This window comes from Pelophylax lessonae (assembly GCF_965119305.1).
Source record: "Pelophylax lessonae genome assembly, chromosome: 9".
Classification (NCBI taxonomy): domain Eukaryota; kingdom Metazoa; phylum Chordata; class Amphibia; order Anura; family Ranidae; genus Pelophylax; species Pelophylax lessonae.
The window spans coordinates 148,290,292-148,315,719 of NC_138776.1; the positions used below are offsets into that span (position 1 = coordinate 148,290,292).

General features: G+C 46.7%; 1 protein-coding gene across 1 annotated transcript in view; it reads right to left on the bottom strand.

Annotated features, from left to right (window-relative positions):
- Positions 1-25,428, bottom strand: part of SEC31B (SEC31 homolog B, COPII coat complex component) — a gene marked incomplete at its 5' end in the record, with an annotated part of 331,579 nt that overhangs the window by 174,339 nt on the left and 131,812 nt on the right. The window contains 3 exon segments of the mRNA XM_082267974.1: positions 2,977-3,129; positions 23,975-24,136; positions 25,205-25,304. Coding sequence (XP_082124100.1) covers positions 2,977-3,129; positions 23,975-24,136; positions 25,205-25,304 — 415 coding nt within the window.

The window sequence follows — 25,428 nt, forward strand, 5'->3', positions numbered from 1 at the left end:
TGAGAAATGAAGAATATGCGCTCTGGATCACTTGGCTTGTAAATAAACAAAGATTATACAAAAAAAAAAAAAAAAAAAACACCATCTCGTGCACCCAGGCATCAGGGATACAGGGCATTCAGGTGGCCACAAAGTTTAACAGATGTCCACTCCTCTGGAAAGCAGGGGTACATCTTCAAGGTAAGGAGGAGTCTTGGTACACCAGACATTGAGGTTGGATAGGGAGCAACCCTTGGGGACCACAATGTTGAAACTTAGGGTTAGCAGAAATTTAAAAAAATGCTTCTTAGCAGGGATAGATTGAGAGGACTTAGCAGTCCGCTCCTTAGAAGACTTCTGCTGGGAAAGAGGAGTGCTTTACCTCCCAGTAGCATCACCAATGATAACATTCACAGCCGGTCCAAAGTGACGTCCCTCAAAGGCCACTTGGGTCAAATGCTTCTTACACAAGAGTCCAACACTTTAGCCAAAGAGCCCTGCATGTATGCACTGAGAAAAATTAAGTTGGCTTCTGACAGGCCACAGCAGCTAAAGTTCAATGCTACAAACATGTTTTCCACATATTCATTGATCTGAGGGTCAATGGCAGCAGAAGTCATGTCCCTTGTAAGGGATTTTGACAATGAGACCGGCAGAGAAAAATTAAAGCTAAAATCAGGTGTGAGGCAGAACCCACAAAGAGAACATAGCTGTACAAATGGCCTTCAGCGATTTATTGGTTAGGTCCCTTAAAGGCCTGGAACATCCTTAGCAGGTATGGTAGTCACCTTGTTAAGGCTGGATCCACAGTGGGATAGGACAACATCTGAACAAAAATCCATACTATGGAAGTACAGAAACAACAAACACCTAGGGCAGGGGTGTCTAAACTTTTCAAAGAGGGCCAGATTTGATGAAGTGATGCATGAGGGCAAACCGTTTTGCCTGACATTATTTGGACCATTAATATTAAATGCAAATTAACTATTTTATGCAAACGGCATACTTTTCATTTCATCACATGGATGACAAATCTCAACAGGTGTTAAATCACTCTGCCTTTCATATCTAAAAGGCCAGATGGAAAAAATGCAGGAAGCTGAAATATATGTCAGGAACATTGTAAAGTACATTACATATTATTGGCAATAAAGGTTGTCTGTCAACTTTTAAGTATACATGTTGTGTCCAAATATATTTATAACTGATTTAGACCAAATTACATTAACTGATATTTTACAATGTATTCATCTCAATTTGGAGCATGCGTGCTCCCTAATCAGTCACACAAGGGTTAACCACATACAAGCGCTATATGAACCCACCGATGATGATTAATGATGGCAGCAATAATAGTCATGAATGATGCCAATGTAGTAAATAGAACATTGAAAAGTTTTATTCAAAATCAGTTCCATGTATGTATGTATATAACAGCAGAACACCTTGTACAATGACCCCGGCTGGATCTGCAATGGTGAAGTCAAAATAAGGGGTTAAAAACTCACAGCTTGGTGACCATTCAATGTGTGTGTGAAGGCATAAAACCAGCCAAGAACAATGCAGCAGTGTGGACAGTTGTGCCTTGCTCGGGCTGTGAGGAGATGATAACTGAATGCCTCAATCCTGGACAGGGAAGGGTGGAAAAAGGGTCACGCTGCCCGGTATAGGAGGCAAGGAGGATCGCTGTCTGTGGCCACTCCGATCACCCACGATGAGCTCCGACAGGGAAGGGGACCCAGACCGGACGTCAAACTCTGGGGGAAGGAGAACCAAAATGAGGCTTTAACCTGCTATAGAGCTGCTGAATCAGTCTCAGCACCCAATGGCTATGAAGCTATCAAGGCTGCAGGTAAATCAGACATAAAATCTACTGGAGACAGTGCAGTATTGCGCTTGTGTTCTTAGTCAGAAAAAGTAATTTGGGTCATGAAGTTCTGCATGACCGTAATAAAAACCTCAGCTGAGAGGGCAGAGGATACAACCACATCTGATGGAGCCTCATATGAGAAGGAAGACTTCAATACCAAGGGTTAGTAGGTTTCCAGGGTACAGACATTGCTGCTATGGGGGGAGCACTGCAAGCAGTCCCCATCCTCTTAGTGAAGAGCATACTGGGGTAGCCAAAACAGTGGGACTGTCCCCCACTTGCCTAAAATCAGATAGGTTACAACCGCAGTGCAGTAAGCAATGTACGGGCTCAAGGACAAAGAGAAGGCCTCAAGTATCATTGAAACCAGGACTGCTGGTAGCAACCAATAAAAAATAAGAACTCCCACTGCCCGGCTAGAATAGTGTAGTCAGTAAAGGAGTCTTCAAAGACAGAGCAAACATAAGAGGCAATACCAGCAACTCTGAACCTGCAAAGTTAACTAAACCAGAGTTAACTAAACTAAAACTTTCATGCCGAGTCCATTGCCTAAGGGTCACTTCCAGGCTCCACTGCAGAATGTCCAGTCCAGCAGAACACAGATTCAGTACAGACCAAGCCAGACTGAGGATGGCTGTCAGATAGCTGCAAGGCAACGGGGATCACCAGCTGCGATGGCGGGCACCGTGATCGAAGTTGGAGCTGTATTCAATATATCTTTTAAAGTCACAGCACCCAAATGTGGAATAAGCCTTCCACATGTGCTGAAGTAGTACAAGATTTAGACCTAATGACCATAAATCTGCCAACATGTGTGGCTTATGTGCACCTCTGTACATATTTCTACATCCTCCTACATTGTCCTGTTTCTTCACACATTTGATATTTTTATTTTGTTTCATGAAAAACCCAATAAATAATTATGAGCAATACAGAAAAATAAGGGAAATGCATGGTCATTATTGAGAATTACAAACCATTTGAAGACAAAGGTTCGATTTTATCAGAAAGCAGCAACAGAAGAATAGATTTCTATCACTAAATTCTCCTGCTGGAAATATAGTACTGATACTAAAGCCAAATAACAGGCCTTTCTTTCCTCAAGCTGTGTAATGCCGATGGCTTACCGCAAAGGATGCTCCAACAGGCCTTCTGATCCAGCGGGGTGGCTTCTTTAGAGGTGGAATAATGGTGGTCTGTGTGGACTGCTGTGGCACTTGTAGAGGAGGTAGAGGTTGCCCTGTCCCAAAAGGATCTAAATTGTTAAAGGAGGACGAAATCTGAAACACAAGTCACACACAAGTTGTACATCATAAAAGAAAGAACTACAAATGCTTAATACAGCAACAATACTTTCAATACAAACTATCTATAACCCCTTAAAGTTCTAAAAAAATGACAAAGATACAGTGCCTTGCAAAAGTATTCGGCCCCCTTGAACTTTGCAACCTTTTGCCACATTTCAGGCTTCAAACAAAGATATAAAACTGTATTTTTTTGTGAACAATCAACAAGTGGGACACAATCATGAAGTGGAACGAAATTTATTTGATATTTCAAACTTTTTTAACAAATAAAAAACTGAAAAATTGGGCGTACAAAATTATTCATCCCCCTAAAGTTGATACTTTGTAGCGCCACCTTTTGCTGCGATTACAGCTGTAAGTCGCTTGGGGTATGTCTCTATCAGTTTTGCACATCGAGAGACTGAAATTTTTGCCCATTCCTCCTTGCAAAACAGCTCGAGCTCAGTGAGGTTGGATGGAGAGCGTTTGTGAACAGCAGTTTTCAGTTCTTCCCACAGATTCTCCATTGGATTCAGGTCTGGATATGGACTTGGCCATTCTAACACCTGGATATGTTTATTTGTGAACCAATCCATTGTAGATTTTGCTTTATGTTTTGGATCATTGTCTTGTTGGAAGACAAATCTCCGTCCCAGTCTCAGGTCTTTTGCAGACTCCATCAGGCTTTCTTCCAGAATGTTCCTGTATTTGGCTCCATCCATCTTCCCATCAATTTTAACCATCTTCCCTGTCCCTGCTGAAGAAAAGCAGGCCCAAACCATGATGCTGCCACCCCCATGTTTGACAGTGGGGATGGTGTGTTCAGGGAGATGAGCTGTGTTGCTTTTATGCCAAACATAACGTTTTGCATTGTTGCCAAAAAGTTCGATTTTGGTTTCATCTGACCAGAGCACCTTCTTCCACATGTTTGGTATGTCTCCCATGTGGCTTGTGGCAAACTTTAAACAACACTTTTTATGGATATCTATAAGAAATGGCTTTCTTCTTGCCACTCTTCCATAAAGGCCAGATTTTTGCAGTATACGACTGATTGTTGTCCTATGAACAGAGTCTCCCACCTTAGAGGGACGGCCAGGTCTTCGTAGATTTGCAGTGGTCTGATACTCCTTTCATTTCAATATTATCGCTTGCACAGTGCTCCTTTGGATGTTTAAAGCTTGAGAAATCTTTTTGTATTCAAATCCGGCTTTAAACTTCTCCACAACAGTATCTCGGACCTGCCTGGTGTGTTCCTTGTTCTTCATGATGCTCTCTGCACTTTAAACGGACCTCTGAGACTATAACAGTGCAGGTGCATTTATACGGAGACTTGATTACACACAGGTGGATTCTATTTATCATCATTAGTCATTTAGGTAAACATTGGATCATTCAGAGAACCTCACTGAACTTCTGGAGAGAGTTTGCTGCACTGAAAGTAAAGGGGCTGAAAAATTTTGCACGCCCAATTTTTCAGTTTATTTGTTAAAGTTTGAAATATCCAATAAATTTTGTTCCACTTCATGATTGTGTCCCTTTTGTTGTTGATTCTTCACAAAAAATTAGTTTTATATCTTTATGTTTGAAGCCTGAAATGTGGCAAAAGGTTGCAAAGTTCAATGGGGCCGAATACTTTCGCTAGTCACTGTATTTTATTAAAAACTATTCCTATTCAGAATTTCACACATTTTCTTAAAGCGGTAGTAATAAATAATGTGCCCTACCTGCAGGTATAAGCCATAGGGTACTAGTATGCACCACATTATACATTAGCTACAAACCTCTAGCAATGCACCGTCAGGGCTCTCCCCGGTGCTTCCATTTTCACCCAGTCTTCATTCCAGATTTTGCATCTCTGGGCGCGTGGGAGTCACATCGCTGCAGCATGCAGAGGGGGCCATAAATGTGATCTAAGCTGCACATGTGCGGTTCAGATTACATTACCCGCTGACAGACATGTATCATCGAAGAGACCTCTAGGGTCTCTTGTTATAAAAAACCTGTCTATCAGCGGATTTGAAAGATTCTGAGTTTACTACCACTTTAAATAAGATCAGAGCAATTTTCCCAAACATTAGGTGATTGTGCACTACCGTCCATTTGTAATTGTAAGGACTTTAGGGTCCAATTGTGCCATGTAATTACACTGCAGAATTTACATGTTTTAATAATTTTTACCTAATTTATGCAGGCTGGTCTTTAGAACAAACTAAAAAAAAGTATGCAAAAAAAATATATATAATATACAAACACACACACGGGGAGTCTTCAAAAAGTTTCTGCACTATTTTATATTTAATAGAGTTAAAAATAAGTGCAGAAGCGTTTTGAAGAACCCTTGTATATATGCATACACATAAATATCCATACATACAAAAACTACCATAGACAAGCACACACACTGATCAGCCATAACTATGACCACTGACAGGTTAAGTGAATAACACTAATCTTGTTACAATGGCATCTTAAAGTTGGTGGGATATATTGGGCAGCAAGTAAACATGTAGTCCCTAAACTTGATACGTTGAAAGCAGAAAAAATGGGCACTGCAGTTTGTGGTGTATGGCAACGCATAGTCCCAGACGGTCATGTCCACAGCCAAAAGTGCCTACAATGGCAGAACTGGACCATGGAGCAATCAAAAAGTGCCCTGGTTTGATGCATGTGCTTTGCTTACCAGGGAAAGAGATGACACCAGGGTGTGCTATAGGAAGAAGGCAAGCCAGTGAACACAGTATGATGCTTTGGGCAATGTTCTGCTGGGAAACCTTGGGTCCTTCCCTTCGTGTGAATGTTGCTCGATTCATCACACCTACTTAAACATTGTTTATGACCAAGCACACCCCTTAATGTAAAAGGTATTCCCTGATGGCAGCGGCTTCTTTCAGCAGGATAATCCATCCTGATACATTGCAAAAATAGTTCAAAAATGGTTTGAGGAACAACGAGTTTAAGGTGTTGACTTGGCCTCCAAAATTTTCAGAACTCAATCCAGTTGAACATCTGTGAGATGTGCTGGAAAAAGTCTGAACTATGGAGGACCCATCTAGGACCTAAAGCAGGGACATGCAAACCGTGGCCCTCCAGCTGTTGCAAAACTACAAGTCCCATCATGCCTCTGCCCCTGGGTGTTATGCTTGTGGCGCTCAAAGTCTTGCTAAGCCTCATTGGACTTCTAGGTCTGCAACATATGGAGAGCCACAGTATGCATATCCTAAAGGATCAGCTACTGATGGTTTGGTGCCAGACATCACAGCATACCTTCTGAGGTCTAGTAGCATCCATACCTCAAAGGATAAGGGCAATTTTGGCAACAAAAGAGGGTCCTACTCAAAATTAGGTTGGTGGTCGTAAAGTTATGGCTGATCAATCAATCTATAAGTCCTTAGGGGACAGGATTTCATCCTTGTGAGTTCAAAGATCAAACATGACCATCACCCGGAGGTAGTATTGGTAACTTGTGAAATAGTATGACCCTGAGGAATTTGAGGCCAGTATATACCTGTAAAAATACCCATGTCATTTCACTAGCATCCTAGTATATTTGAAGGATTTGTTACCCTGAAAGAAAAAAATAAATAAAATAGCTTCCGTTTCTCTTAAAGCATGAATAATTGCACAGTGTTTGTGCTGCGTAATTTGGCCCCTTCTATCACCTAAATTACCTGGCTGATCCTGTCTGGCTATGCAGGTTTATCGTGGCTGCTGAGCCCTAACATTGTGGTCAGTTTACGTGCCCATCATTCACAGCTCACCTCTCTACTCTCCCCCTACCCCTCCCTGCCTGTCAGCTCTGTCCACTCCCCAGCCCTCCCCTCCTGCTGTGATCACAACCATACAATCCCCTCTGTAAAATGATGAGATTTTTGACTTACCAACTAATCCATTTCTCTGATGTTCATTGACAGACACAGATCCTGAGAATCTTGACCAGTAGGTTATACTGCCCCCTATAGGTGTAGGACACTAGGCAGAAAAAAAGGCTGGACTATGCCTATGGGCAGTCCCAGGAGGTATACTCCCCCTCGCTGCTATAGGTACTCAGTTTTGTTAAAAGCAGTGTCAGAAGTATCACAACTCCATAGAGGGGGGTGCTGTGTCCGTCAATGAACATTAGAGTAATGGATTTTACGGTAAGTCAAAAATCCCATTTTCTCTTTCATTCATTGACGGACACAGCTCCATCAGCAATCTTGACCAGTGGGACATCCCAAAGCAGTGTCAAAACATGAGGGGTGGTTACTGCATAAACTTCTTCAAGGCTAAACCCTAGCCAACCAGGTAACAGGAGCTCAACCAAAAACAACTGGAGCCTACCTGAAAATAACTCCCCCCCCAAAGAGGGAACAGACCCTCTAAACAGCAGCCTGCAAAACTTTGCGGTCAAAAGAGACATCTGCAGATGCCCACAAATCTACTTTAAAAAACTTTATAAAAGTTTGTGCCGATGACTAGGTAGCCACCTTGCACACCTGCGTCACAGATGCCTGATGAAGGAAGGCCCAAGAAGCACTGAGGGCCTGTGTAGAGTGCGCCGTCACACGAACAGGAGGAACCTGACCTTTAACCGAATAGGCCTGTCTCTGTTTAATCCATCTAGAAATGGTCGCAGACAAAGCAGATAGTCCTTTTCGAAGCCCATCCGTGAGTACAAATACTAAGTCTGACTTCCTAAAAAAAAAACTCTGTAGCTGCCAGGTACACCGAAGTGCCCGAACCACATCTAGGGCATGCAAAGCAATTTCCTTGGGATGTTTCGGCCTGGGACACAGGGAAGGCCACACAATGTCCTCATTCAAATGGAAATCAGAGACAACTTTTGGAAGCAATAATGAACAGGGACAAAGAACGAAGTACCAAGTATGGGTGCGGCAAGACGCCGCCAATTCCGATACCCTGCGCGCAGAGGTGATAGCCACCAAAAAAGCCACCTTCTGGGACAATGCAAGCATGGGAATCTCCCCAATATTCTCAAAGGGAGGTTTCTGGAGGACTGAAAGCACCAAGTTAGGATTCCCAAGGTGGTAGTGGAGACCGCACTGGTGGAGCCAAACGTTGAACCCCCTAAATAAAAAAAGGTACGCACCAGGAGTGCAGGGCCAAGGGTCGTTGAAAGAAAAACGCCAAGGCCGAAACCTGGCCATTGATGGTACTCAAAGCAAATTTCTGCTCAACCCCCCATTGAAGAAAGGTCAAGACCAGAGCCACCGAGAAAGAGCGAGGGTGAACACCACAAAATATGCGCTTTCCATGTACAATTGTAGATCTTCCTAGAGGTAAACTTCCTAGCTTTTAACAGTGTTAGAATCACCGACCCAGACAAACCTCTATCCTTCAGCACCTGGCTTTTAACAAACAAGCCGTCAAAGCCAGCGACTGTAAAGCAGGATGGAAGATCGGTCCCTGGGATAACTGATCCTTCCTGAGAAGCAGACTCCAAGGGACGTCAGCGACCAGCTGCACTAGGTCGGCGTACCAAGACCAGCGAGGCCAGTCCGGGGCAACTAGAATTACCGGAATACCTTCTGCCTCGATCCTGCACAAGAATCTCGGCAGAAGCTTGAGAGGAAGGAAGGTGTGAAATCAGACAATACTGGTCCTGCGGGGCCGCCAGCGTGTCTGTGGCGTTCCCTAGCGGATCCCGTGACCATGCCACAAACCTTTGCACCTTCCTGTTGCGCCGAGATGCCAGCAGATCCAAACCCAGGGGGTGCCCCACCAGGGACACAGCTGATGAAACACATCTGAATGGGACCACTCCCATTGATCCAAGTCCTGCCGACTGAGATATGCCGCCTGACAATTTTCCATCCCTGAAATGTGTACGGCAGAAAGGGCCAGAACAAAGTGTTCTGCCCACCAGAGAATGCTGGCTACCTTCTGAGCTGCCTACACACTTTTTGCTCCACCCTAGTGATCGACATAAGCCACAGCCGTGGCGCTGTTCGATTGGATTCACACAGGACACTCCTGAAGGCGATTTGTCCAGTGATTAAGGCACAGTCACTCTGAGTTCCAGAACATTGATCGGTAGACTTGACTCTTCCAGTGTCCTAACACCCTGAGCGGAGCTACGGACCAGGAAACCTCCCCACCCGGACAGACTGGCATCCATGGTGACCACTGTCCAATACAAGGGGAGAAAGGATTTGCCCTGCTGAAGAGCTGGAGAGCGAAGCCACCAGACCAAAGACCCTTTTGCTTCCCGGCTCAGCCGGATCGGATTGTCCAGAGACTTCGGACACTTGTCCTATTTGGCCAGGATCTCCATTTGCAGGGACCTCGCATGGAACTTAGCAAATAGAACCGCCTCTAAGGTAGAAACCATCAGGCCCAGCACCCGAATGCAAGTCCTGAGAGACGACCACCTGCTGTTCAGTAGGCGATGAATCGCAGCATGCCATTTCTGGCGTTTATTCAGAGGAAGGAACGCTCTGGCTAAGGCAGAGTCAGACCCAGATAGTCCAGCTTCCTGGAAGGAACCAGAGCAGACTTCTGGTGATTTAGATGCGAATCAAACTCCTTCAGGGTCTGTAAAGTGATCTCCATGTTGTCCAAGGCAGAAGAGGACTCGCTCGCAAGAGGAGGTTGTCCAGGTAGCCCAGTACTGCAACCCCCTGCTGAAGTAGCAACACCAGCACCGGGGCCAACACTTTTGTGAAGACCCAAGGAGCCGAGCCGAGGCGACACCAAAGGGTAACACCACGAAAGGATAGTATTCTACTCCCACAGCAAAGCGGAGTAAACGCTGAGGTGGAGCGCATATTGGAATGTGCAAGTAAACATTCTTGATGTTGACAGAGGCTAGAAAATTCCCCTGATGTAGGGATGCCACCACCGTGCGAATGGACTACTTTCTGAATTTCTGTACCCACATAAAGCAGTTCAGAGCCTTGAAGTCCAGAATTGGACAGAACTTGCCCTTCTTTTTTTTCGGGACCGTAAAGTGGTTTGAATAAAAGCCTTGAAACCGTTGCAAGACCAGAACCGGGAGGGTCACTCCCTATAGCAACAGGTCCTGCACCACCCCAAATAGAGCTTGCAATCAGTCTGGGGACAGGCATACATTGGAAGGGAAGAACCTTTCCAGAGGGAAAGAACGAAACTATCTTGTAACCAGACAGAATCACTCTGTGGACCCAGAAGCCAGCCAAACTCCTTCAGAGTTCAATAGTGATTTCCACATTGTCCACCAGAGCAGTAGGGGACTCTGCTTGCAGGAGGTCATCCAAGTAGCCCAGCACTGCGATCCCTCGCTGACGTAACAACGCCAGCACCGGGGGCCAACACTTTTGTGAAGACCCGCGGAGCGGAGGTGAGACCAAAAGGTAACGCCACAAACTAATAATGCTCCTCTCCCACGGCAAAGCAGAGGAAGGGCTGGTGACAGACATATATTAGAATATGTAAGTAGGCGTCCTTGATGTCAAGGAAATCCCCCTGATGCAGGGATGCCACCACCGTGCGAATAGACTCCATTCTGAACTTCTGTACCCACACAAAGCAGTTCAGGGCCTTGAGATCTAGAATTGGATGAACCTTGCCTTCTTTCTTCGGGACCGTGAACAGGTTAGAATAAAACCCCTGAAAACGTTCCAAGGTTGGACCCGGAACAATCACCCCCCAAAAGTAACAGGTCTTGCACTGCCCCCAAAGAGAGCTTGCAATTGGTCCGGAGACAGCTGCACATTGGAAGGAAAGAACCTTCTTGGAGGGTAAGAATGAAACACGGTCATGTAGCCGGACCGTATCCCTTTGTGGACCCACTTGTCTTGCATCAAGGAGGTCCATGGGCCCAGAAACCAGCGAAAGCGTCCCCTCACCCCAGGCACAGGTGAGGGCGCACCGTCATGCAGAAGGAGCCTTGTAAGCGGGACTTGAGAATCACACTCTGAGCTTGACAGACCAAGGTCGCTTGGATCCTCCCGAAAAGGCCTTGAAAGGCTTTGAACCCTTGGCCGACCCTGGGGGACGAAAAAACTTCATGTGAGCCGAGGACGGGCCATGTCTAGGACGAGGTTCCTTACCCTTACCAGCCTGTGGAAGAATAATACTTTTCCCACCTGTGAGACTCTTAATTCTGTAATCCAGGGTAGCTCTCTCTGAAAAGGAAGATCAGTTCAGGCTTTTCTAGAGGTTTGATCCGCAGACCAACACTTGAGCCACTAAATACGCCGGAGGACTACTGCCGAAACAGACAGCCTAGAAATCAGGGGAGCAGCATCCAAAGAGGCACCACAGATAAACTGCAGAACCAGGACCAACTGGTCTGCCAGCTCCACAAAGGCAGGGGGGAGCTGCTCACCTTCCAGATTAGTGTAAAAGCTTAGCCCACTCGGTCAGAGTTTGTGACACCGGAGCAATGGTGAAGATCGGCCTAAATGCAGAGACAGCCACAGTGAACATATTGCGGGCCACAGCCTCCACTTTTCTGTCAGCTGGATCTTTAAATGCCGTCAATTATTCCACCGGAATCATGGTTGCCTTATTCAACCTGGAAACTGGCCGATCCCCCCCTAGTGGAACAGTCCACTTTTTAATGAGGGACTCTTCAAAGGGGTACCCTAATTGTAAATCGCTTGGGGATCACAAAATGACGTTTCTGACGTTCCCACTCTTTTGCGACAAATCTGTCAAAACAGGAGAGGAAGGGAAACACCTTCGCCGCTCTAGACAGCTTGTGAGTGCCAAAGAGAACCAGTGCCTCCGCTGCAGCTTCAACTGCTTCCTCTATTTTTGAAGTCTCACACACAGACACAATCAGTGCGTCCACCAACGCCTTTTCATGCGTGGCTACAGGAGAAGAGGAATCATCCTCACTATCAGAGAAATCAGATTTGCATGTCCGCAGACCCCTAAGGGCGGGCCCCATCCGTGGCGGTTAAATCAGATTCAGGATCTGAGGAGACTGAGGAGGCAGGGGAAGGCAGGGGTGCTTTTTACTAGCCTGCCGCCCAAAAGCCACCCCCACCCGGGTCACAAAGGACTCCAGGACCGTTGTCAGTGCATCAATGGATAGTTGTGACCTTGAGAGCCCCGCAGGCTCTGAGAGGGGGTCAGATGGGGAAATGTGCTCCAAAGACTCCATGAAGAAAAAGGGCACCCCACAAAAATGTTTAAAAAAAAACACACTGCTCAGGGACACCCCCACCGTGCTGGTAGCACCACCCAGTCGCCAGCAAGAGAGCACCCCCCATCCTGCAACAAAGAGGGAGGACCTCACCAGACTCGCCACCCCACCAGATAGTCACCGGCAGCACCAGGCATCCAGGAAGGAAAGAGACCCAGGAGTCAGCACCAGGGTATAAGGAGGGGCTCCCACAGCCGAAATTGCCCCCCAGAAGGCTCCTCTGCAAAATGGCCACTGGACTACACAAACATGGCTGCCGCCCTATACAGAATATAGGCTACAACAAAATGGCGGCTCCACAAGGCTCCCAGGAGGGATGCCTGGGGCCCAGGCAAGGCACAAAAAGCAAAGAGGGAAACCGGGCAGGAGCCCCCACCAAGTACAGTCCCCCCCCTCCCCCTCCCAGCCAATCGCTCAGTCACCGACAGTGCAAACCCACACCCCATTGCCAGTACAGCGCCCAGCCCCAGAAGCAGCCCAGACCGCCAAACTTCCCCATGTTAAGAGGGGAGGAGGGGGATGGATGGGGAACTAGATGACCCACAGGGACCACCAAGGCACAGGGGGGAGGCCTAATCGCAAGGAGGGAAACCCGGGGGTCAGACTGTCCCAGGGAGGGGCCTGCATTCACCCCAAAACCCTTGGGGGGGGGGGGGGAGAAGCTACTCACCATACTAAGAACCAGGCAGGCACTGCTCCGGACAGAACCTTGCGCCACCGAAATGGGGGGCTGTCGGCCAGGACGAACTTGGCGACGCGGGCCAAGACCAGGTCGTATTCAACCTCGCAAGGAGTTTAATGCGCGGCTAGATCCTAAGGAGCTGTGTCCATCAATGAATGAAACGGAAAACATTGTGTGTCCCAGTGTCAAATATAAAAATAAAACCTTAGACTTACCAGTGATGGTTTTTCCAAGAGCCTTTCAGGACAGCACCTGCAGCCTTTAAAATCCCTCCTTTTCCACCATGCCTTCAGTTATAGAGTAGTCTCCGACATACTGGAAAACAACCATAACAGACCACAAAGTCATATTTTAGGAAAAAAAAACCCAGGGGAGCAGCTGCTGTCCTGAAAGGCTCTGAAAGGCTCTTAGAAATACTGTCACTGGTAAGTCCAAGTAAGGTTTTCCCAAATCGCCTTTCAGGACAGCATCTGGAGAGGATAACCGAGAAACTTACCCTAGGACGGAACCTGCCTGCAGCACCTTCCTACCAAAGGCCTTATCTGCAGCGGACAGGAAGTCTAGCCTATAGTGCCGAAGAAAAGCTGGACCAGATAGCTGCCTTGCAGATATGTTCAGATGAAGCACGGGCACCAGCTGACCTTGTAGAGTGGGCAGCAATACCCTCAGGAGGTTCTTCCCCCTGGGCTATGTAGGCTTATTTGATTGCCCATTTAGGCCACCTTCCTAAAGTACTCTTGGGGGCCTTTTTTCCTTTGCGGGATGCCAAAAAGATTATGACGAGAGCATTTAAATTTCCTTAATTCTTTGGTTAAGGATAGATATTGTATTAAACATCTAAAGTACGGAAGGCCTCCTCCTTCGCGTTAGCTGGAGCTGAAGAAAAAGTAGGTAGAACTATTTCCTGAGTATGATGAAAAGATGTAGAAATCTTAGGAAGAAAGGCTGGATCTGTTTTACTCGGTCTGGAAAAATAACCAAAGGGATCTGCAACTGACAAGGCCAATGTGATCGCTACCAGAAAAATTGTCTTAAGAACTAAATTCTTCAGAGATGCTTCCTCTAAAGGTTCAAACAGAGTTTTGGTGAATCTTTGTAACACAAGAGACAAATCCCATTTGGGAAAAACTTTAAGGGCTACTGGCCTATTTCACGCTAAAGCCCTGAAAAAACCTAATTAAGCTTCTGGCGATGTTTTCTCAAAAAAAAAAAACTGAAAGAGCCTCCACTTGGGTTTTTAGGGTGCTGGCTGCCAGCCCCTTCTTCATTCCTTCATGGAGGAATTCTAAAACTAAAACTTTACTTAACTTGAAGTCCCTTGAAAGAACACCAGGAATTGTATTTCTTCCACACCTTCATGTAGATAGCTCTGGTCACCTTTTTTTCGACTAGAAAGAAGGGTGCTAATAAGCTTCTCTAAAAGACGCCTGGTCTTTAAGCGGTCTTCCTCAGAAACCAAGCTGTCATTTGTAGAAGATCCGACACCGGGTGATTTAAGGGTTCCCTGCGTTAGTAGAGCCCCCCTGAGCGGAAGATTCCAGGGAGGTTTCGTGGCTAGATTTAGAAGTGTTTCAAACCATGCTGTCTTTGGCCAAAAGGCAGCGATCAAGATCAAATCTGTGCATTCTTTCTTGAACTTCCTGAGGACTAGAGGTATCAGCTGGAAGAGGGGGGAACGCGTAGCACAAGGGGAAGTCCTACGAATGAGCAAGAGCATCTAGACCCCAGGCCTGATCCTCTCTGTGAAGAGAGAAGAATATTGGCTCATTTGCATTTTGCTGGTTTGCAAATAGATCGACCTGAGAATGGCCCCAGGCTCCCGCAACCATCAGGAAGACTTCCTGGTTTAGGCTCCATTCTGCTTCTATCTTTTTCTGCTTAGGAGATCTGCCAGGAGATTTTGGGACCCCTTTGTTTTGACACATAAGCCAATACGGTCATGTTGTCCGACAGGACCTGAACACGTTGATCTTTGACAGCTTGCTGAAAAGACAAGAGGCCCAAAAAGATGGCCTTCAACTCTCGCCAGTTGGATGACTTCCTGGCCTCTATCTTGGACCACAAACCTTGAACAGTACGTTCGTCTGGATGGGCCCCCCACCCCCACACACTTTCATCCATGGTCAGCCGTTTGTTTAGAGGAAAAGATCAAGATAGGCCCTGTAACGGATCACCCAATGTAAAGGATCAACCGGCACCCCGACTGGGTACCTCCATTGACAGATGCTCCTAGATGCTCCACGAACCGCCGCAGCTTGGTTGGGGTCTCGCCGTCTTCTACCCACCCTGGACCTACGACAAGGCTCCAGGTTCCAGTGGGTGAACCTCTCTTTCCCCAGAGGGTGCCGCAAGAACAGGAACAAGCTCTTACAAGAGCTTAGTGATATCCAAGGGAGTATGAAGAGCATAGCAATCCCTTGTAGCATATTCCCCTAAACATAAGTCGAGACTTCATGAAGGGGTAAAAACAGACTGTTTATTGAACAGACACACACTCAATTTATACACACATGAGCACATCCCCCTCCTGACCAAATTACAACATACAGGTCAGGGGTTGAATGATTACTTTATCATATGCAGATGAATTTGTATATAGAAACAGAATTACACTGAACTAATTAGCTGGCCATGTGGACAGAACAATGTGAGGTCATTAACATTTAACAATGGGAGAGGCACAATCCACATTCCATCTCAAAACAGACAATAGGACAAGCCTGTAGTAATCAATAAAAGACCCAGCGCCCAGGACACTTGTGTACAAAAAAATTGTAAACATTTTTTTTTTTTTTTAAATACATAAAACAGATGCAGCCGTTAATCCATAGCAGGCTATGTGAAAAGTGAAGAAAATATATTAGGCGCAATATCTGTTAAATTGTTAATGAATTATTAATAATATTTAAATATGATTTTAAATGGTGGATGATTCTTAATAATAATTTATATAGTATTTTAAATAGTGGATACCAAAAGGGAACCTTCTCCTAAGGGTTTCCGATAGAACCTTATGAACCGGGAATACCCTGTGTGTGGATTCATCCAGTCCCTGATACATTCTGTCATGTACGGAGAGTTGAACCTTCTCTTCCTGGATCTCGAGTAGTATAGCTTGCTTTGAGCAAATCATCTACTTCCTCTAAAAGACAACTTGTATCTGGATGTTCTACTGATATTTTCTTACTTCTCATCCGTATCCCTGAGGGAATGAAGTGTACTTTCCCCTTTTTCCATCCGAGTCACTGGCCTCTGCCAACTTTGAGGTGGATGCCAAGATGAGACCTAAGTGAAAAACCCAACAAACCCTTGAGGTAGACCAACAGTCTCCTCAGATTGCGGCCTGCAGAACCTTGCGGCCAAAAGAGGCATCTGACGATGCCATCACATCAACTTTATAAAATGATGTAAAGGTATGAACCGACGATCAAGTCATCGCCTTGAAAACCTGGATCGCTGACGCCTGGTGGCGGAAGACCCAGGAAACACTAGGCGCCCGAATAGAGTGCGCCTTAACAGGGAACGGAGGATTCCGACCCTTAATAGAATAAGCCTGTACCACCGTCTGACTGGTCCATCTAGAGATGGTCGCGGCAGACACAGGCAACCCCCTTCTAGGGCTATCCGTGATCACAAAAAGCGAGTCCGTCTTACGAAACAAGTTCGTAGTAGTCAAGTGTACCCTGATTGTCTGAACCCCATCCAACCCCTGATTGAATGATTAGCCAAAGGTTTCTGAAAGAAGATTGCTAACGCTGAAACCTGACCCTTGATAGTGCTCAAGGACAGTTTCTGCTCAACCCCTTGTTGCAGAAAGACCAAGATTCGGGTCACCAAATAGGTATGTGGGGGAAATCCAAGAGATTCACACCACGCAATATAAGACTTCCATGCGCTGGAAGTCGCTTTCCTTGCTTTAACTAGAGGTAGGAATAATTGAAGCTGACACTCCCTTGTCCTTCAGTACCCGAGTCTCAATGGCCAGGCCATTAAGCGAGCGATTGTAAAGCAAGATGGAAGATCGGTCCCCGAGACCGCAAATCCTCCCTGAGAGGAAGTCTCCAAGGAGCGTCCGCGACTAGCCTCACCAAGTCGGCGTACCAGGCTCGACGAGATCAGTCCGGAATTTCCAGAATAACTGGAATTCCCTCCACCTCTATCCTGCGAAGAAGTTCCCGCAGAAACTTGAGAGGATGGAAGGCATGCCGTAGCTGATACTGCCCCCACGGGGCGATCAGCGTTTCTGCTGCGTCCGCTAGAGGATCGCGGGTGCGAGCTACAAACCTCCGCACCTTCCTGTTGAGCAAAGGTGCCAACAGATCCACATCCGGGGTGCCCCAATGAAGGGACAGCTAGTGAAATACCTCTGGATGAAGAGGCCATACCCCTTGATCCAGAATCTGACGGCTGAAATAATCTGCCTGCCGATTTCCCACCCCCGGAGTGAACACTGCGGGGAGATCCGGAACAAACCGTTCCGTCCAACGAAAGCTGCTAGTCGTTTCGATGGCCACCAGGACACTCTAAGTGCCCCTTTCTTGACATAAGTCACGACCGTGGCATTGTGCGATTGGATCCGAATCGGGCTGCTCTAGAGCTGCTCGGTCCAGTAAATCAGACAAAATCTGATCGCTCTCAGTTCCGATACCCTTATTGGTAACCTGGATACTATCGGAAGGAATGACTTCCCCTGGTTGAGCATCGGAGACTCCCTGGTCCGCTCGCTCAACCGGATCCGATTGTCCAGGGAATCAGAATTCTGATTCCATAGAAAAGAATCTCCCTCAGGAGAATTCGGGTATGAGACTGGGTATACGGTACTGCCTCTAAGAAGGCCACCATCAGTCCCAGCCAATAGACGGACAGCAACATCCGAATCGTTGACTGAACCTTCTGGAGTTTCTCCGCAAGGAGAAACCCTCTTGCCCAGGATGTATCCAACATTAGGCCCAGATAGTTCAGTCTCCTGGTGGGAACCAGGGATGATCTTTGGGAAAGCGAAGAAAACGCTGATGTCCTGCGATGATGGGGATATAAAGATAGGCATCCTAAATGTCTATGGACGCCAGGAAATCCCCCTGATGCAGGGAGGCCACCACTGTTCGGATGGACTCCATTTTTCCCCAAGTCCAGAAATTGGACGCACCTTGCCCTCTTTCCTGGGCATTGTGAACAGGTTCGAATAGAACCCCTGAAACCGTTCAATGTTAGAAGGGAAGAATCGCACCGGTGGAAGTGATCGAAACTCGATCCTGTATCCTGACCGTATGACCTCGCGAACCCCTTAGTCCGGGGTTCTGGCAAGCCATGGATCCGGAAACCGGTGAAGACATCCTCCCACCCCAGAGATGGGTAGGGGCGCATCAGGCTGTATTCTTCAGGCTTGGCTGAGCCGGACTTTTTGTTTAGCCGACCAGCGCCCTTTGAAAACCCTCTGAAGGGGCTTTGGAGGGTTTCGCCTTATCGCCCGCCCTCGCGGAACGAACAAACTCTTTATGAGCAGAAAAGGAAGGTCCTCGTTAGTTACGAGGTACTTTATCCTAGCAGTCTGTGGCGAGACAGTGCTCTTGCCCCCAGTGAGATCCTTTATAATCTCAACCAAACAAGCGATCCCCTTGAAAGGGGAGTTTAGCCAACCCATTATTGAAACCAAACTAAATGGCAACCACTGGCCTAAGGGTTGACCCTATCAGGGAAAAAATTACGCGGGATTCCGCTTCCACTTTTTCGATCCACCGGATCCCTAAAGGACGCAGCGTCCTCCAACGGGATAACGGTGGCTTTATTTGGAAATTGGTGAGTCCACTACTGGTGGTACGTCTATCCTTTGAAGAGGGATTCCTCAAACGGATAGCGCCTAGCCATGCGTTTGGAAATAGCAGGGGTTCGTTTAAAACGACCCCATTTGGGTAAAGGAAAATCCTTCGCTCTTTTGGTAGGCTAACAAGTACCAAAAAGGAATTTCAGTCTCAGCTACCTCTGCCGGTGTAACCTCAAGACTAAAGGTTTCCCAGACGGACACAACTAGTGCATCCACCACTCTTGTGCTATGGCGGAGGCAGAAACGTTCTCCTCACTGATGAGGAGACATTACATGAGACAACAGCCCCATAAGAGGGACCTGCAGCTGCATTGACCAGCTCCGAATCCGTATCTGAAGTATCAGATGAAAAATAGGGGTAGGCGGGGGTCGCTTCTTGACCCCCGTCCTGACAGGCCACCTCCACCCGGGATACCAAAGACTCCAAAACTGCCGATAATGCATTAAAAACAAGTGGGGTACTGGAGGGTCCTGCGGCCACCTTGAGGGGATCAGGTGGGGATACATATGCGGCAGGGTCAATGATTATACAAGACATTTGCCAGCGGAAAAAAAAAAAAATGACAAAGTAAAAAACTTTTTTTTTTTGTAATCCCCCAGCGCAACAGCGCCCCTCAGTGTTACCTGCCTTTTTGGACCCCACAGAGAGAGAGAGAGAGAGACCCCAAGGCTCATCCCTGATGCACAGAAGTTTTCTATCAACCTGCTCAGTGCTGTCCTGTTACAGACAGGAAGTCTTTGGCCCTTTTTCCTGGGTAAAGGAGGCGGCTCCGCCCCTTAACACGCCTTCCGGTGCCTCCCCCTGGCTCCACGAGATGTTTGGTCACCTCAAACATGGCCGCTCCTATGCTGGAGACACGAGGCTACGCCAATATGGCGGCCTCGTGCGATCTGCAAGACAATGGCGGCGGCCTGTTAGGATAGCGGCGGCTAGCAGCGGCCTGCGGGATGTCTGTATTCGGCCTAGTGGCCTGCGGGAGTACATCGGCCCCACAAACTTCACCCTGAATGGTGATAAGCCTGGCCGGCGGTACAGGACCCTGGCGGGCCGCATGCGGTCCGTGGGTCGTCGGGAGATGCCACAAAACAGTGCTGTGCAGCCCGTGGAAGCTGGAGGAATGGCGATCTGGACTGCAGTACTCAGGCATAGGCATCAGCCTGTGTACCTCTGACAGGTAGGATACTTTTTACCTCAATAGTAACGCCCTTTTAGTGCTGCCACTGACTTCAGTCATCCTTACAGTCTTACAATGACTTTAGATCGTCCGCTCCCAAACCAAGCCTCCTGGTTATTTTTCACAAAAATCACACTCAAATTGGGGGATCTGTGACTTATTATAGGATAGAGGGGAGATCCATCCCACCATCCCAGAGAGGGGCCCGCGTCCACCACAAACCCGACAGGGGGAGAGGGGGAACATACTACTCACCATACCGGAACCAGGCGGGCGCCAACTCCTGACAGAACCCCTCTCCACCGGGGTGGGGGGGCTGTCGACCAATATGGATGCCGTGACTCTGTTGGTCATTGGCGTCCAGGCGAGACGTTTAACTCGCAGGGTCAGTCCCTGTCCAGTGGGACTATGTCGCGGCCGACCCAGCGCGGAGCTATGGCCTGAACACGCTCGTAGGCTGAACTGGGGTGACCACTGGATCTCAACATCCAGCCCGTCGCCCAGTTCCAGCTTACTTGCTTGAAGATCTCACAGGAAACTGGAGAAAAGAGCTGTCTAAAAAAAATCTAAGAAAAAATTCCTGCCAGGACCGAAGATCCTAGCAAGGCATCTAGGTCCTTACTCCTAACTGGACAGAAAAAAACGGATTTGCTGTAGCAGGAAGTGGGAGGATATACCCTCTGGGACTGCCCCTAGGGTGTGGCCAGAACGTTTTCTTTCCTGTCTAGTCCTACTCCTGTAGAGGGCAGTATAACCCGAGTTGTTATTAATCAACGAGGACTACGTCTGTCAATGAGCGACAGAGAAAGTACTTTGCTGAGAATCTGTCTGTGTTGCTGGGACTTTGCCTAACAAGGAACAGACTGAGCTTAATGTATCCATTACCTCTTTCACGGATGAAAACAAATCTTTACATTGCTGTGAAGATTCCGCTTTTACAAGGTCTGCTATGCAGGTTTTGCACAGAGGTTTCGGCCATTAATTTCTCAGGGGATTTCTGCAAGGAGGACACTTCCTTGAAACTGAGGGAGAGCCTTTAGATTTGCTAGCATTAAAATAAACCAGGCTCATACTAGGATGTGGCAAGGAATCCAGTGACAGGTGGTCCTAGGCGTGGTCCAATGAGCAGCTTGATGGATTTCCCCCCTCCCCATTGTTCCGTATGTGCCTTACTGGCATCCGTAGTTCCACTGATCCCCTTCATTCTTTTGTGCCACTTACCTGACGTTCTTTCAAATTTTCAATATTTCCATTTCACTGTACCATTCCCCTCAATATGTATTTTTTCACACATAAATTTTATTTAGTATTGTTTAGTATCTGTATTTATCGCCTTTTACCTATGCCTTTTATGTATAAATCTACATTACGGGCTGCGGTTATCCCAGTTTCCCGCCCATAGTCTCGAATCTGACCTCGCCCCCAGTGGGTATATAAAGACATGGCCACGTGTCTGAATTATCAGCATGAAGAAGGAGCCAATCGACGCTCTGAAACGCGTACTGCCCTTTTGACAGTTCCTGTCATTTGTGTTCCACGCTAGTCCAAGCAGCACGGCCGTCCTTACTGGTTCTTTCTCCTGCAGCCCCCCTCTGCTGGTCGGTTGGGATCTCCACCATCAAGCTGCACATTAGACCACCCCTGGGACCACCTGTGATTCCTTGCCACATCCTATGATGAGCCTGTTTTTTTTTTAATGCTAGTAAGTGCATTTTTATCCTTCGGCAATAAAAGTCTTGTTTTCTGCACTTAGAGGCGCCTTCTGTTTGTTTTCTTTGTACCAGAGTTTGCTTCCCTTTTGGACTTGCTGCCCTAGTGATGCTGAGACACCTGCTTGCCCGTTCTGTACCCAATCTATTGCGGACATCGACTCTGGCTAAAATCCACTATCCAGAGCTCCCTCCATCTCCTCATCCTGAGCCTTTAGATTTAACTGTGGCTTTACCTGGAACCAAACATAAAAAAGAAAGGCCACCAATTACCTAACAGCTGGGACTAAATAACACCCAAAGTGAACAGATACTGACCCACAGAGAAAAAGCAAAGCCCCCTGTGCGTTAAACCAGCCAACACCAAAAGACAGAATCCTAGCTCAAACTGTAAGGCTGAGGACAGTTTATCACAACACTTACAGAGCAGGCTCTCACTGGAGGAAGTACAGGAAAAAAACACAAGTAAGGCCAATAGTACAGAAGAGGCACCACTGTACCCCTCTTACCTTGGACTGGCCAGTGCTTGCAGCGCCTGCTTCCGCCGATGCTGCAGCCCTCTCCTCCGTTTCATGTAGAGTGCGCAGCAGCATGTAAAGGAAACGCATGCGCTTTAAATTGATGCTTCCCCGGCGTCCCCACGCTGCGGACCAGAAGCAATGACCAGTCCACTGACCCTTGCATTTCAGCAGCCGGAACTAATGCCGCTACTCCCCCGCCAGAAGTCCCACCTACCAGAACAACGTCACTCGCTGGCCGGAACCTGGGACTGACATACAGGGACTGCCGCAAGACACGGTTCCCTGCCCAGGACAACCTACCAGCCCATAACCCGTGGCTCCTGGGCACACAGGCTACACATCCTGGCGAAGCTATGCTTCCCTGAGCTGGAAGAACCAGAGGCTCCAGAACACCCACCTCCAGTACAGCTAGGGGGGTCCTGAGATGATCAAAAAAATGCAGAATTCTAGGAGGTAAACCTAACCCTTCTCCACCTGGAGAGAGCGCAATCTCCATAACTGGTTCCCTGCAGCGCTTCCATCATGGGAGAGGAAACAGTAACAGGCATGGTGGAAGAGGAGGGATTTTAAAGGCTGCAGTGTTTCCTGGGAATATTGGGTGGAGCTGCGCTTTCTCCAGGTGCTGTCCTGAAAGGCAATATGGGAAAAGATGAGGATCTACCTTATATCAGAGTGTCTCCCGGCACTCACGTGACCGCTCGGCTCCCTCGCCTCCCCAGCTGACATCAGCGGGAGTTCTCAGCCCCTCCCACTATAGCTGTCAGCTGGGAAAAGGAGAGAGCTGAGTCAAGTGAGCGCCAGGGGATGCTCTGACATAAGGTAGAAATCGGCATCTTTTTATATAACACCGACACTGGGACACAATGTTATTTTACAGAGGGTATTGTATGGCTAATCTGTAGCGGGTTAACAACCACTTTAACTTTTTATCAAAAGTGCTAGTAAATCTTACATGAAGACGAGAATTTTACAATTTGATGGTACTTTTAAAGTGGGAGTAAACTCTCATGCATAAGGTGTACCTATAGGTAAGCCTTTAATAAGGTTTACCTAAAGGTACTGTAAAGATCTCCTAAACATGCACCGTTTAGGAGATATTTAATGTACATGCAGCCGAAGGAACGGCCACCCGGGCCTTTCTTTCAGAGTCCTGTGCCATAAACGGTAACACCTGCGCGCATGCACGGGAGTGACGTCATTGCGTCTCCGGCCACTTACACAGCCAGGGCCCGTGAACCCGGAAGGAAGACGGGGTGAAGATGAAAGCCTCATCAGCAGTGACAGCTCGCTGTTGGAAGGCTTCATTCTAAGGCAAGTTTCACATAATGTGCTAGTATGAGATGCATAGGAGCACATTGAGGCTTTACCTTGCAGGTTCCAAAAAAGAAAAACAGAGCAGTTTACTACTGCTTTAATAAAAGTTGGAAGTGCTATGCATGACGCTAGATGGAAATTACCTGGGTGTATTATAATAAGCATACAATGACCTTTGTATCTCTGAGGTTAAACTATTTGGCAAGTTACGGTTTGCATCCCAGGTTGACAGTTAAGTTTAATCTTTCAGTTCATGAAGGTAAAGTCCTTTTGCCTCACCTTAAGAGCTGCAGTGATTTGGTTTTATAATTTGTATTGAGACATTTAACAACTTTACAGTTAGGCAATACATATAGACAACCCTTCAGTGGCTCTTGGATTTTCTCCAGCCTTGCTCAATCCAGCTCAAAAGCACTACAGCTTGAATTATTTTCATTTAGAAGAACACGTCTATCACCGTTTTATTGTTAATGACAAGACATACCCTGTCAGCTTGGCTCTTGTGCTGAGCTTCCAAGCTTCCACCCATAACAGAATACACGCTGACCCAACCATCAAATGAAGCTGCAGAAAACACTGATGGATTCCGTGGGCACCACTCCACATCAAAGCACCATTGGTTTTTCACGGGCAGCTCGTAAACTACCTGAAATTTAAAGAGAAATTAGGTAAATACATAAAAAATAATTAAATTACGTGAAAACAGAGGAGCAACACTTTTTGCTGACTGCTCACAAGATTTTTGGCAGGTTCGGTGTATTTTTTGCACTTATCCAGTATAACAAAACATTTTAAAAAGCCAAATGGGAGCAAACAAAATGTCGTTGTTAGGGTTTACATGCACCTCAAACAATGGAAAGTTGCAGCTATAATAGTTTAAAGAAATGACAGCATGTTTCCATTATCTCCATATATTGGGCAGCTCCACAAAAAAACAAAACCCTGCTACACAAATAGTTTGAGAAACATTAATAAAATTTTTATTTTTCAGGTCTTTTTTGGTTCCCGATCTAGGCTAGGCAGTGTTCTCCTGAAACTGCTAGATCATTGTTATCCCAGGAGACCGTATGTCACTAAGCTGAAACTGTGCAGCGCATATGCGCATGCAATTTGGATTTCTTCACATATACACATGCACATATACAGTATAGTGGCAATCTGCCAGAAGGTGGCAGCATTTGTGTAAATGTAAGGAAATCAACTGCCTGCCTCTGCCAGGTCCCAGATACCCACAGGTGCACAAAGGTATTCAAAATGGCGTTGCGGAAAAGAGACAGGAGACCATTCATTCAGCAGATCAGTTCCATTTTAAGCTCCCCATACATTTTACATATATAGTCTGGCTGAAAAAAGACACAAGTCCATCTTGTTCAACCAATAAATGTATATATTGTTACAATTTACCATACAACCTTTTGCACAATCTTTTTTATATTTACCAAACTATATAATACAACAACCTAACTATAGCATTCAATATCAATTAATATCCAGTCAGGCAGGCCCTTGCACTCCATAACGTTGATGGATCTAAAAGATATTATACAGTTAGTTTGTAATGTGTGGTGTGATCTTTAGGCCAGGTTGGGGAGGGACCACATGGGTTTTTAAAACACCTATAATTGCATGTTGGGATCAAATTGCGTTTATAAAGGCATATAACATAACAGAGAATAAAGAATATGGCACATTAAATTGGAAAGCAGGGAAATACCTCACTTGTGCTTGGATTCCAACATAGTATACGATTATCTTTAGAACTACTAAGAAGTAATTCTGGGTCATCTTTGCTCCACGATATCGACAGAATGCCCCTGGACACAGGAATAACATTAATTTAATTTAAACAACTCTTTAAAAAAATTGTATAAAATTGTAAAGCATAAACGCTAAGCCCGCTCCATACTGGTAGTTCAGGTAGAATCACATTAAATCGTG